Source organism: Citrus sinensis, chromosome 7, assembly GCF_022201045.2.
Source record: "Citrus sinensis cultivar Valencia sweet orange chromosome 7, DVS_A1.0, whole genome shotgun sequence".
In the NCBI taxonomy this organism is placed as follows: Eukaryota; Viridiplantae; Streptophyta; class Magnoliopsida; order Sapindales; family Rutaceae; genus Citrus; species Citrus sinensis.
In genome coordinates, this window is record NC_068562.1 from 9,164,562 (window position 1) to 9,179,626 (window position 15,065).

Consider the following 15,065-nt stretch of genomic DNA (forward strand, 5'->3'; position numbering starts at 1 on the left):
CCAATAATAAATTCATTTCATAATCATCAACTTTCAATATCTCTTACTTGATACCTAATCTCTTAATTAATGGAAATCTTGAAGTTTGTAAAATGTTAAAAGCCATGAAGAGACAGAGAGAGAGAGAGATTCCGACTTTCTTTTCCTTTAACAAGTTTCAATTACTACGATCTACGAACAGACAGAGAGAGGTGGCAAATTATTTTATTCCATATTCTGAAAGTTACAGGACCTCCATGCAAAGCAAATGGGGTTTACAGTATTGATGAATGAGTGGCGTGAAAAATGTACATTAAAAAAAAAAAAAAAAATTCTTCAGCATTTATTATTACATTTTCCTTGTAAACCTACTCAATTTTTGCATGCCTTGGAATTATTTTCTTCTTTTGGGTTGCGTATATTTTTTTTTCCCCCCATCTGTCTTCCTAAACTACCATGTCCAGTACGGTATATATAATATGGTTTCTTATCTACTCTTCAACATCTAACTTTCTCTCAAAGTTGGATAGATTTAATTTAACTATTCGAATTCACCAGGCCGCCAGCTAGCTAGCAATTAGCATGCAACCCCTCCAATCAATTCTATCATTTTCATAGGTTTCATTTTTCATGCTTCATTTCAGTGATGCCAAAATTAATAACAGACTGTCATTGATCTGTACTCCTCAGTTTTTATGTCATAGCATCCTTATTTGACTTGATTAATTATATTAATAAACACCGATATACCATAAAGAGTCGATATTTTTTCTTTTTTTCAATTTGTTATGAATGTGATATTTGGATGGCGTATCATGTCGTGTCACGCTATGTTTCAGAACTTGTAGATTAACTTGGAGAACGAATTCTAATTATTATACGTCGTCTTTCTTCTAGTCCTAATAGGTCGATGAAAATTACAATTTTAGAAGGTATTAATTTATGTTTATGCGTACGAGTTCTTACTTTTGTTACCAGTAATGGAAGGTAATATCAGTGATGAACACAGCTGCACAATAAGTGCTAATTTGTTTTTCTCGATCAGATTACCTTTGCTGAAACTTATTTTAAACTGCCATTTATTTATTTACCTATTTGTTATCACTGTAGACTCCGATTTCATGAAATTGTGATTAGTAATTATTATTCGAAACAAATATATATATATATATTTAATAAAATCTTAATTATACATTAACTTTAAATAAATGCGTCCCACAAAATGCTTAGAAAATAAGCTAGCACAACTTAAATCTAGCACTATATTCAAATTCTACGGACTCCCAAAATGGATATCTTTGGTCATTAATTTCTTTAATTGTTTTGTCAACTTTCAATGAAGACCAGATTTAGGAAAGCGGCCAATTGTTCTTGCTGGCCCCTCTCTTTTTTCTCCTTTTATTTGTAAGCTTTTCTTCTTTCTTTTGTAGCCTTTCTAATGCATCATCATTCTATGTTTTCTTTTCCCCGATTAAATTTATCAAAAAATTTCCCAACTTTTCTAACCTTCCCCACCATGAAATGCCATTTTCTTCTCTTTTCTTCTCTTTCCATCTCATATTTATTAAAACTTGCTTCATAAGAAACCTCTAAAGTACGTAATTAATGACTTGAAAATAAAGAAAGCAAGATACCCTCTTGCCTGGTAATTGCTTGTAACTAAGATTTCTTATGTTAATTTCTCGTTTGTCTATGAACCAAAACGGTTGCATAAAATGTTGATAAAAGAAAAGATAAAGTAGAGATAGAGATAATGAGTATGAGAAGAATTCGAAAAGCAACCTCAAATCAATAAATTCATCTCTCTCTCTCTCTCTCTTTTTTTTTTTTTTTTTCCCTTCTGGTTTGTGATTCCTTCATATATTATCACAAAACCATGTGATTGCTTCATATTATCTACCGTTCCCAACTACCATTTATATAGAAATCAACATTTGAAATGTGAAAAACAAAAACAATGATTCATACAATGTTTGAAGTGCAGATGCCATTAATTATAACTTAGATGCCACCAAAACTTTAAATGTGGATAGAGATGGCTCAAATGGTATCATTGTACATATTTATAAATTTCTTCCTTCATCCTGTTTTGAGCATTAGTAGTAATCAATAAATCTTATTATATATATGAATTAAGATCCTGTCTTATTATAAATTTTTTATTCGAGTAATATATGTTAATGTTTAGTACTTTAGTTGTTAATAAATTAGAATATAATAACAATAAATCCTCAAAAAAAAATAAGAAAATTAGAGAAAAAAAATTAGCTACTGATTTTTTTTTTTCATTTCACCATTAATTTTCAAGAACCGATACAACATTCAATTAAAAATTAATAACTAAGAAACTAAAGATTTGCTAATTAGTTTATAATACAAGTTTGGTTGCCATATATTTGATGCAACTGTTGAGGAATAAAATATAATGAAAATAATGATGTTATTTTCTTAGAAGTCTAAAGATTACAGGATTAAAGAATTGACCGATCATTGTTGGATAGACAGTGGAGGAAAAAAACGTTTTTTTATGGGAAAGTTTGGATGCAAATTCATTAATTGCATTCACTTCATTCAAACCTTTAAATGATATAAAGACACCAAGCAATTTAATAGTAATAAAACAACTGCAGCCAGCGTAGCCCTTACAGTCACATATTACCATGTGGCCTCCTCACACATTATCTATAACGTTGACTAATTGGCTCATTCTTATGTGGCTTGGCTAAGCCAAGTCATTTATCCAATTAGTTTTTTTTCCCCCTTCTTTTGTTAATTTTTTTTCTTTAATATCCATTGTAATTTGGGCAATTGCTTAAATTTTGTTAGTGATATAATTTTAGTAAATACTAATGTCTAATACGATAAGTGAGGTCGTGTTGATTTCGATGATTTTGAGTCTTGACTCACACAAATCTAAAACATATTTAAGATCTAAATGCAATGTACGTGTTAATATTTAACATATATTTACATATATCTAACCCATGAAATATATTAAAAAGTAAAAATTTACGAATTCATTATTTGTACAAGATGAGTTTTATTTTTTTTTGGGTACATATGTCAAAAATGTTTTACTCTTGTTAAGGTAGAATGTTATATAAAAATATAATTAATTCAAGAGAATCTATTTAAGTTGATGGAAAATTAACAGCAAACAAATGTGGTATGAGTCTTAGATATATATATATATATGTGTTCTCGAAAATTTGAAAAAATATTAACTATATGGTAATCGAAAGAGCTTTATTGGAATTTCTCATCATTTTAAAAAAATTAAGATTGTTATATCATAAAATAAAGTGATGCACATGTTGAATTTCATCATTTTGATAAATTCTTTTAGTTAAATTTCATCATTTTGATCGATTCTTTTAGTAATCAATAAAGGCAAGAAAAATCGATACATGAATATTGTGATTTTGATTGATTCATTTTATCACTTATTAAAAGGTAGAATTTTTAACATTTTAGAGTTTTAGTATATATTAACATCCAATTGCAATGAAATTGCTTAAGAAAATATTAAGACCATTAGGTGTGAATATTACAGTAACGAGGAAAAATAGTTCAACTTTCAGAATATCTTTTGAGTAAAAAAATTTGGACCAAAGCTACGTTTTAGATTAATTAATAAACATGGTGATTTAAAGCTATAAAGTCAAAGAAAATCGAGTTCCTATGGCTGCTGCTACATGTTATAATTCTTGGGCATGAAAGTCATGAAAGCTTGCACTTTCTTTAATACCCCAAAGCCGCCCCTATCAATGCTAGGTTGTCCCCCTAAAACCAAATATAGCTTAATAATAATGACTCTTCATGTTGTATCACATGTTGTACGCCAAATTATTATTAAAAAAAAAAAATCTTAAAAGTAATTTAATTTAAGGGAGATTATCAACTTTTTCTTATTATTAAATTTTATGTTTTACTATTTATCTTCTAAAATCCCATAATAATTAATTATTTATTTGACATAATATTTTAATAAGAAAAAGGTGATTTATTTTGTGACTGCCTAAGAATGATATTTCAAAAGAATAAGGGAGATAACAAGATATTTATTATAGAAAATTAGAAATTGTAAAAGAATAAGATGTAGATGTAATAAAAAAATATTTGCTAATTCTTTAAATTTAAACTAAGAACATAAGGTAGATATCTTTTGGTAGCTTTTTTGCTGAGGAAATTGTATCCGCAAATAGATTTTTATGTTGTACAATTAGTTAAACTAAAAAATATTAACTTCACCACCTCACATTCACCAACTATTATCAATTAACCAAATCTTTATTCAACTAAAATGCGATTTCGCTACGAAAAGTTTTGAGGAAATTAATTAAGGAAGGTTTTGATAAAAATGCAAAACTAATGTAAACCAAATCTTGGCCAGACTATGATAATTAAGAAATCATGACCACATATTATCATCTACAGCCAACACATACACTTTCTTGAAACCATCCTTAATCGACTGACATTAAACTTTACCTCCAAACTATTACATGGTTATAAGTACGATTATTTAGGTTTTCAGTGGCAGTAGATCATATCAATACATTGCTAATTATTTTCTTTTTTCTTTTTCTTTTTTTTTTAAAAAGAAAGAAAACAAATACAGAGTAGTATGTAGTAGTGTTTGAAGTGAAATGACTTGATCGAGCCGCGAAGCCTAGCTAGCAACAAAAGCCATCATATCATTCACCAATGAAAATAAACAAACTGAAAATACCGTTGGAAAACAAGAATCAACTGCTTCAAAAGTTAGTTGAGTCCTCACATTTCCACTCAGAATATCTACCAGTCAACTCCCAACAGCCTTTTTTTCTTTTTAATTTTTCTCAATAGAAAGAAAAAAATAAGCAAACACATTCTCTCTCTCTCTCTCTCTCTCTCTCTCTCACACACACACACACACAATTTCTTTTCTTTTAGTGTGTTCTTAGACTTCATTTTAGTTTTGTTTTTATATCCTTAAATCAAAGCATACCCCACATCTCCTTCTTTCTTTCTCTCTCTCCCTCTCTCTATCTCTCTTCAATTTCATCACCATTTTTGCTCCTTAAAACAACCATTTCAGCAACCCCTTCAAGAGAATTACAGAATTTCTCATTGCCATGGGCGTCGTCGACATGTCTAACAACCCACCCACTTCTCGCACCAAAGACTTCTTTGCCTCTCCTGCTCTCTCCCTAAGCCTTGTAACTCCGAATACCCTAATTAATCTAATTATTATTATTTCTTTTTTCCTGTTATTTGCTTTCTGCTATCTCTTTTTTTCTTCACTTGATGGGGGTTTGTTTTGTTATTGATGAATTATTGATTATTAATTTTCTTAGGCTGGAATATTCCGGGGCGCAGGCGCCAGCGCCGCTGCGAATAATGAAGTGGAGGAAGGATATGAAGGCAGTGGAGGAGCCGGAGGAGGATCAAAAAGAGAAGAGACAACGGTGGAGATTAGTAGCGAAAACTCTGGCCACACAAGATCAAGATCAGATGCCGACTTTGATGGAGGCGGTGATGGTGATGATGATGATGGTGATGGTGATGGTGATGGTGATAGCAAGAACAAGAAGAAGAAAAGAAAGAAGTACCATCGTCACACAGCCGAGCAGATTAGAGAAATGGAGGCGTACGTGTATCTAGCTTTTAATTTTCAATTCTTTTACGTACCTTGTTAAAAACGACTTGTTTATAATTTGCATGAAATTCATGTAAACTTTAATGTTAGTGACATGGTTAATGAAAAAGAAACAAGATTATAAAGTTAAAGCTAAGAACTCAAGATTGCGCGATCTTACTTTATCATATATCTTTCTTTTTACTATGTTTTGTGCGTAAATGGTATAGAAAACAAACGTGGATGTAAAGCAATATCGTCTTTTTATGACTTTCAAGTGATGTATATTCAACTTGCATGCATTAATTAATTTGTTTAACACCATCATCATGCTTTGGATCTTGTTAATTATTATATACTAAACAAACTTTTGTTTCTCATTAACTGCTTGTGAATCGAAGTAACAAGAATGCTCAAATATCGCAGGCTTTTTAAAGAGTCACCACATCCGGATGAGAAACAAAGGCAGCAATTGAGCAAGCAATTAGGCCTTGCCCCTAGGCAAGTCAAGTTTTGGTTCCAAAATCGTCGAACACAAATCAAGGTAATTAATTTAATATTTTTAATCATAAGCTTGTGAGCGCTATTCCTTGCAAATTAATAGTTAACTGTGTACAATGGAATTAAACAAATTAACTGCATCACAGACAATTCAAGAGCGCCATGAAAATTCATTATTGAAATCAGAAATAGAGAAACTCCGAGAAGAGAACAAAGCCATGAGAGAGGCCATTAATAAAGCTTGTTGCCCTAATTGTGGCATGGCCACAACCAGCAGAGACACTTCCATGACAACTGAAGAACAACAATTACGAATCGAAAATGCTAGGCTCAAAGCCGAGGTAAAATATATGAATACATAAAGTTATGGCGCTATTAACCCATTGTCACACGACTCACATCGTTTATTAAAATTATATGAACGTGTGTGTATATGTATAGGTAGAAAAGCTAAGAGCGGCTGTGGGGAAATGCCCGCCAGGGGCAACATCAACAAGCTCATGTTCAGCTGGAAATGATCAAGAAAACAGAAGCTCTTTAGATTTTTACACTGGGATTTTCGGGATCGATAAATCCAGAATCATGGAGCTTGTTAATCAAGGAATGGAGGAGTTAAAGAAGATGGCTACTGCCGGTGGTCCCCTTTGGATTCGAAGTTTGGAGACTGGTAGAGAAATTCTTAATTATGATGAGTATGTTAAAGAATTTTCTGCTGAGAATTCAAGCAATGGGAAGTCTAACAGATCCATTGAAGCCTCAAGAGACGCTGGAGTTGTGTTTGTTGATCTTCCTAAGCTTGTTCAAAGTTTCATGGATGTGGTAAGAATCCCCTAGTACTTTCATTGTCCCACACGTTCACATGATAATGTAATAAAATTTTGTCACGTGCGAATTTAAATTAGCAATTTTTTTTTTTTTATGTGGTGATGTTAATAAATCTTGTTTGGATTCTGTAGAATCAATGGAAGGCAATGTTTCCATGCTTAATTTCGAAGGCAGCAACAGTTGATGTAATTTGCGGCGGTGAAGGTCCTAATAGAAATGGTGCAGTGCAATTGGTGAGTTGATTACGAGTTAAAGAGTGTTATATTTTTTATTCTTATTTTTAATGATATCAGAATCCATAGGTTACTGTGAGAGAATCTCATAAAAGAAGAAGAGTCGCTTTCCTACTTTCAGGAGAACTACAGCAGTATTTTTCAGAAAGCACTTTCAGAAAGCATGAATATGAGATAAAGTGGGGGCATTCCTCTAATTTTTACTGAAAGCACTTTAGAAAATAACTTTTTTATTCAATTCAAGTATTTAAAAGTATTTACTGAAAGTAAAAGTACATATTCTGAGGAATGTTAAAAAAAAAAAGGAAAGAAAAAGAAAAACCACTTTTCAAAATGAATGTCGAAATTGATACAGATAATTTAAAGTACACATTTTACATTCGTACGCGTTGTATTTGCTGCTAGCAGATGTTTGCGGAGCTTCAAATGCTTACCCCTATGGTGCCAACAAGAGAAGTTTATTTTGTTCGGTATTGCAAGCAGCTAAGCGCTGAACAATGGGCAATTGTCGATGTCTCAATCGACAAGGTTGAAGAAAACATCGATGCATCTCTTGCTAAGTGCAGAAAGCGGCCGTCTGGTTGCATCGTTGAAGATAAATCAAATGGCCATTGCAAGGTATTGCAATTTGCATATTGTCACATTGTATTCCTAGAGCTTCAACAGGACTGTGGAATCATATGAAATGAACCATAAAATTGCTTATGATGATTGAATTTTGGTCAGGCATTTGGAAAATAACTCAAAAATGAAAGGAAAAAAAATTGCAGAGGCGAAATTATTGGAGCCGTGCATACAATTTTGTGTTGTAAAATCAAGATTGTGACAGTGGTTTAATAATAATCTTCAGGTGACCTGGGTAGAGCACCTGGAATGCCAGAAAGGTACAGTGCACACCATGTATCGCAGTATTGTTAACAGTGGTTTAGCTTTTGGTGCAAGGCATTGGATGACAACATTGCAGCTCCAATGTGAACGCCTTGTCTTCTTCATGGCCACAAATGTTCCTACAAAGGATTCTAGTGGTAAGCGAGAATTTTTCTTCATATTTTGCATTGACATATTTTCTCTTAATAACAAGATAGAAACGACACCTGTGCTTTGATTGATAACATTAGGCGTTGCAACACTGGCTGGTAGAAAAAGCATTCTGAAGTTGGCGCAGAGGATGACGTGGAGCTTTTGTCGTGCTATCGGTGCCTCTAGCTATCACGTATGGAATAAGGTCACAAGCAAAACAGGAGAGGACATAAGGGTTTCTTCTAGGAAGAACTTGAATGATCCTGGAGAACCCCTTGGAGTGATTTTGTGTGCAGTTTCTTCTGTGTGGTTGCCTGTATCTCCTAATGTCCTATTTGATTTCCTAAGAGACGAAGCTCATCGAAATGAGGTATAATCATCATCAATTTACTATAGCACTAAGGTAGACAATCTAACTATAGTTTAATGTTTATAAATGATAATATTTTGGTAATTTTTGCTGGGTTAATCATAGTGGGATATCATGTCAAATGGAGGTCCCGTACAGACAATTGCAAACTTGGCTAAAGGGCAAGACCGAGGCAATGCAGTAAATATTCAGGTTGAGCTAAATATTTCCAGCAGAAAGAAATACAAACTTAAATCATATCATTTCTCTACTTATTCATATTTATCTCTGGTTCTAACCTAAACTGAGTTCTCAATTTCAGACAATGAAATCAAAAGAGAACAGCATGTGGTTGCTGCAAGATAGTTACACAAATGCTTATGAATCCATGGTGGTCTATGCTCCAGTAGATATTACCGGTATGCAGTCTGTGATTACCGGATGTGACTCAAGCAACATTGCCATATTGCCATCCGGGTTCTCAATCTTGCCCGACGGACTCGAGTCAAGACCACTAGTAATCACATCTAGGCAAGAGGAGAAGATCACAGAAGGAGGATCTTTGCTTAGTATAGCATTCCAAATCCTAACTAATAACTCTCCTGCAGCAAAGCTGACCATGGAATCTGTGGACTCTGTTAACACACTTATATCATGCACATTGCGAAATATTAAGACAAGCTTGCAATGTGAAGATGCTTGATTGCTAAACTCTATAAACTAGGTAAAAAAACACATTAGTTTTAAAACTCATAGGCATTCAAATTAATTTTTACTAGTTCTAGTAGATCAGATGTTATTATGCGAGCTTGTTTTCATTTGTTTGTTGATTAGAATGGAAGGCTGGTATGTTCAGGAGAATTTGTAATTGCCAATTTGGAGAGAAGAGTTTGAGATAGATGTGGTTCAAAACCTTGTATAACTCTAGGAAAGTGAAATATCATTGTGTATAGAATTGCCATATCCATAAGTGCTATAAAAAACAGAGAACATAGAATCAAATAGTACTGGAAAGAAGCGCATCAAAATCATAAAGGCTATCCATAATATATTGTGTGAATACAAGATATAGCTCCAGAATCAAATCTAACTATATCACCATGCTAGTGGTGTTTCAGGTAGATTCATGGTGAAGTAGCTGTCTCACCTCATCATGTCACTTCCCAAAAATGGTGTTATCTAACTTCAAAGCTCAATGGATAGTAAGCAAAGAAACAAATTATACAGCACAGAGACATCAGAATCCTAAATGAGAGTTGACATTATGTTGACATTTATGTTGACTTTCTCATCCACTAATCAACCATCACAAGGAAGCTTTGCTAAAACTAGGCATGATGCTACAACGATGAGCACCATCCAGTCTTTATCTTTATGTTAAAAATAATATCTTAAGAATCACTATCTAATCTATTCACTTTCCCTTTGTTATCAATAATTCTAGCAGTTTATACTGAAATGCTGAATAAAAATCAGAATCATCCTGAACCTTAGGCATGTTTTTCAAGACTTCTAGATTCCCCATCTCAATTAAACACTTCTGTGTTCTATAATGTGGAATTTGTTTGTAATGATATCATATTATAGGCAAAACCTCAACCAGTTAATTACAGCAGGAGCCAATCAAAAGAAAAGTCTTGCATTCCAAAGGCCATCAACTACATATTATTGCAACTAAAAGTACACATCTTAGGTACACTTCTCAAGTCAGGACAACATCAATAGGAGTTTAATCCATAAGCATCATGGATGACTAAGTTTGAAAATAAGTTTCCTGGTATTATTAACGGATGGCTAAGTTTACAAGTAAGTTTCGTGGTATCATTAATGCATGCTCAAGGAAAAAGTATTTATCAGCCAGCAATCTAAATTTCGTGCAATGACCATGGCAATTGCCAAATCTGAACAATGACACACAGCTTTTAGCAGAGATCTAATTCTAAGAAATTCATACACATTGCAAAACCAAGCAAACAACACTTCAATTCTACCAAAGCTAACTCCCATTTTTACCACCAATCAGAGAAATTCATTCCATAGCTATGTTGAAGCAATAGAATATATTTAAAAATGTAAAACATCATTTCAACCACCATTTGATACTTTCAGCCACAACATATTCACTTTTTCTTTTCTTTTCTTTTTCTGATAGATGATAGTGAAAACCTTACAACCCACACCATTTCAAAGCAACATGTCTATGCATTGACATTCAAAAATTACCACAAAAACTCAACATCAAACACTATTAGCATATTCAATTTAACAATCCACCATCCAAAGACCTCAAACTAAGCCAGCTGAACCCTCATTTGCTTAAAAATTGACGAAAAACCCAATTCAAAGAAAGTTCAAACAAACACAAATAACCACAATTTAATCAAATTCACACCCATCAAGTTAAAATAAACACATTTCATACTTCATAGCCATCAAATAAAAATTAACATCTTAACCAGTATTAAAGCATTACAAAATCACAAGAAATGAACAACAAAAGCAGCTAAGCCTCCAGTTGTTGCTCACTCTCTAAAGGGATCCCAAGCTCATTATTACCGGCATTACTACTCTCACCAGCCGCTTTCTTGCTCGCATTCCTTGGGGGCATGGCCACAGCAATAAAAGATTTAGTCTTGCTAATGGGCCTGGACTTTTCAAGCTGAACAAGGTCACCAACTTGGAATTGATTCTCAGGGTCATGAGCTTGATACTTCTTCTTCTTTCTGATTCTTCTTTTGTACTTTGGATGTGGGTCTAAACGCACAACTTCAACAGCAACTGTCTTGTCGCTTGATGCACAAACAACTCTGCCCTGCATTTTTTTCATGGCCTTGATTTGAGGAAACGAAGCATAGGGGAGATTTTGCGGAGTGGAAGTGGGTTTTGAGAGGCGAGTAAGAGGAGTGGAGCCATTGAGGAAGCGAGATTTGGGAGATGAGAGTTTCAGAGAGTGAAGTGATGAGGTGATGACGGACATCGTGGGCTTTGAAGATAAGAATGAAAGATAATTCAGAGAAACTGATTTTGTTGCTCTTGCAATTGCATTTTTTTTTTTTTTGTTTCTTTTCTTTAATTGAATGGAGTTTTAACAGTCCTAAAAAATCCTTATCACACCCTTTTAAATTCAATTTCCTAAAATATTCTATTTTAATCTATAAAATATTAATTCATAAATTGAAATCACTTGTCTTATCTTTAAATTTCATCCTAAAAAAAAAACTAATATACAATAGGGTGGATGTAAGAAATTTTTAAAAGAATAATTTATTTAATTTTTAATAAAATTTTCAATTAAAATGAAAAAAAGAAAATTTATTTTTAGTTATTTATGTAGTTTTAATTGAGGAGGGATTTGATAAGAAATTTAGAAGGGGGTGTGGAAAGGCCTACACTTATTTTCTCATTTAAAAGTGCTTCCAATTTCTGTTCTTTCAGTTCATTTTGTAGATTGGGCCACATTTAATTTTGGGCCTAGACCGGCTTGGCCGACTTGGACGAAAGCTATGGTGTGATGTAACATATTTTCATTTTCTTTCGTAGAAATTTTCATTTTTATTTTATGCTAACAAAAAAATTTAAATCTTAAATGTGTATTTATCTTAATTTGTACAATATATAGAGATATTACACTATACGATTAATGGAAAGTCTGAATTTATATATTTATAGTACATTACAAGAGCCTATCAAACATACCTAAAAATTTAGGTTAATTAAAGGCAAGACTTCTAACTCTAAACTTCCACACTAATACTTAAAAAGATATATTTATCCTTACACATATTTTTCAGAGAACCTTTTTTTTTTTAAAACCCTCATATGGGGGACTCAAACCCACCACTCAGCAAAGGCTTTAGTGGCCTTAAACATGCATGCTGATTGTTCATATAAATGGAGAAAGAAAAAGACAAGAAAAAAAAAAGATTAAAGTGAGAATTATCTTTTTTTCAATGTATTAAACCATTTGGTATCCGAAAATCATATTAGCTTTCGACTAATCTAGATTCGAGTCAAGTAGGACCACTAGCATGGCAAACCTCTCCCAACAAGTATTTAATGCAGTTGCATTCCCAAATCTCAAATTGAGAATGTTGGTTAAGTTATAACAATTTTATACCAGTTGATGTACGCACTTATTGGTTAAAGTGGAAATTATCTATTATAAGCTTAAATTTTGCTCTTAAAACATTCACATCACATAGCATGGATTAGCGCATCACAAAACAATCTTCAACATTCAAAGAGTTGGCCAAATTCAGCAACCTCTTCCTTTCATAAATGCTTTTTCATTCAAAACAATAAAATCGCCAGATAACCCATACCCACACACAGTGAAATTTTGATATAGAAGGAAAGACATCATAGGCTTCTTTGTTCCCATAAAATCTTGTCTAAATTATTTTGGAGGTGGGAATTAAATTTGTCTGACTCCAAAAGTACCCCACACTTAAATGCTTGAATGATATTCAAAATCATTTTCCACTTTTAGTGTCCTAATTATTATAATGATGGGGATTTGTTTGTTTTCTTGTTTTATAGACTCTAAGTTAGTCTTTTTTTTTTTTTTGCATCAAATGCTACATAAAAAAGCTTTTAACAGTTTCAATTACTCAGAAGAAGAAACAAAAATTTACTAGCCAACAACGTTTTCCAATTTTCCGATGCAACATTCCCACCAACATTCAACTTCACGCTCATTAAATGTCATTAGATTCCTGAACTATGAAACAAGTCCATTATTTAAATGAACTTGGCATTCCCATGTGATAAAAATTTACTTAAAAAACAAAAATTTTCTCCTTATAATTCTTTGTGATTTTTGAAAAATGAAAATGGGATTAAGAGAATTGACAATGGTGTTGATTTTGTGGGGTTCTTGCTGCTTGTTTGCAGGTGGAAATGGGGTACTTGTGCTTCACTTTTATAAAAAGAGTTGCCCTAGTGCAGAAATGCCAGTAAAAGAGGAGATGAAAAGAAATATGCTGAGTGATATTTCTTCTGCTGCTGCCATTCTTAGACTGGATTTTCATGATTGTCAAGTCGATGTAAATTTTTTTTTTCTTGTCTCACAAGTAATATATTTATATGATCTTTGGTTTCCAAGCTTTGCTTATGTTTGTTACATTTTACTACAGGGTTGTGATGGATCAATTCTTCTCGGAAACTCAAACGGGATTACAACAGAAACATTATCGGACAAGAATTTCGGAATCCGGAAGGTTGATATTATCAATGAGATAAAGAGTTCCCTTGAAACAATTTGTCCTGAAACAGTTTCTTGTGCTGATTTTATCCAGTTAGCTGCAAGGGATGCTGTATACCTGGTGAGCTACATCAGTTTCTTGAAAGACAAGGAAACTTTGAAAAAAATTCTATGAACTTATATTTGTACTCAAGAAACTTTTTTGTTTCCACTTTCCAGTCTGGAGGGCCATACATAGAGGTTTTAACTGGAAGAAGAGATGCCGTTTCGGGAAAGAAGGAGAGAGCCGATAATCAGCTTCCGACTTACGATATTTCTGTCAGCGAATTCACTGGGTTTTCCTTCAGAAGAACATTAGTTTGGAAGATGGAGTTGCACTCATGGGTACACAACTTGTACTAAAAATAAAATTCACCTTTCTTCCAAATGCTAATAATGTGTGCATTTTAAAAAAAATTTATTTCCCCTTTTCGCAATACGTTGTACATTGGATTGTTGGTCCAGATTTTAAAAGATGCAGAGGTTTATGAGAGAGACTGACAATAAACATGCAGTATGGAGCCAAATTGGAAGATGGCATGGCCATCGGATATGTTATGTTAATATGTTACATTTTTCTAACTCTTGTTATGTGTTTCCAGGATCTCACACTCTAGGCGTAAGCCATTGCCGGAACTTCCAAAACAGGCTGTGGCCGATAAAGGATGATACATTGTCACTAGCATTTTCAGGAATGCTGGAGATGATTTGCAGCAATCCTACGTTATCTGATATATCATTTGCCCAAAATGATGCTACTACTTTATATTTTGATAATCAATACTTCATTGACATTCAAAGTGGAAGAGGGTTACTGAAGATTGATTCTGAGATTGCCAAAGATCCCAGAACACAGCCTTATGTGACTGCATTTGGACAGAACACACAACACTTCTTTGATAGGTTCTCATCTGGGTTTTTGAAGCTGTCAAATTACAAGGTTTTAGTAGGAGGAAAGGGAGAGATTAGGAGAGATTGCAGATTTATTAACAGTTAGAAACTTACCTAGTTGCCTTGGCTGAACACTTCATGTTGTGTATTGAAAGTCTTGTATTTGTCAATTATTGTGATTAGCCACTTCGGTATTTCTCTTCACTATTTTTCTCACATTTCACATTATTTATATAAATATTCGTATTTTAAATAATGAATCCACATCTTAATTAATTAATGATCAATATAATTGAAAATGGATAAACCTTGAATACTAAAGATATACTCTGACTTATTGTCATTTTGTTTTGAATGTAAGTATTAGCAATATCACTTTAATCCAATATCTTAAGTCCAGCTCAA

At 33.0% G+C, this 15,065-nt stretch overlaps 3 protein-coding genes across 4 annotated transcripts; 2 read left to right on the forward strand and 1 right to left on the reverse strand.

Annotated features, from left to right (window-relative positions):
- Positions 1-4,864: 4,864 nt before the first annotated feature.
- LOC102617125 (homeobox-leucine zipper protein GLABRA 2) lies at positions 4,865-9,490 on the forward strand. The gene is made up of 11 exons (XM_006465559.4): positions 4,865-5,180; positions 5,319-5,611; positions 6,026-6,143; positions 6,247-6,441; positions 6,542-6,919; positions 7,057-7,158; positions 7,567-7,776; positions 8,009-8,183; positions 8,277-8,548; positions 8,654-8,740; positions 8,850-9,490. Exons 1-11 carry the CDS (start codon positions 5,097-5,099, stop codon positions 9,228-9,230), a joined length of 2,295 nt encoding a protein of 764 aa, XP_006465622.2. The 5' UTR covers positions 4,865-5,096; the 3' UTR covers positions 9,231-9,490.
- Positions 9,491-10,927: 1,437 nt separating this feature from the next.
- On the reverse strand, positions 10,928-11,584 carry LOC102616824 (30S ribosomal protein S17, chloroplastic). Its single transcript, XM_006465558.4, has one exon. The coding sequence runs from the start codon at positions 11,502-11,504 to the stop codon at positions 11,031-11,033; it is 474 nt and encodes a 157-aa protein (XP_006465621.2). The 5' UTR covers positions 11,505-11,584; the 3' UTR covers positions 10,928-11,030.
- A 1,553-nt stretch (positions 11,585-13,137) lies between these two features.
- Positions 13,138-14,882, forward strand: LOC102622699 (peroxidase 40-like). Of its 2 annotated transcripts, XM_025102176.2 has the most exons (4): positions 13,138-13,572; positions 13,663-13,851; positions 13,950-14,114; positions 14,372-14,882. In XM_025102176.2, exons 1-4 carry the CDS (start codon positions 13,354-13,356, stop codon positions 14,384-14,386), a joined length of 588 nt encoding a protein of 195 aa, XP_024957944.2. In that variant the 5' UTR covers positions 13,138-13,353; the 3' UTR covers positions 14,387-14,882. The 2 variants fall into 2 exon arrangements, with proteins under 2 accessions (XP_024957944.2, XP_052301053.1); XM_052445093.1 differs by lacking the exon at positions 14,372-14,882 and having other exon boundaries at positions 13,950-14,277.
- The last annotated feature ends 183 nt before the right edge of the window (positions 14,883-15,065 follow it).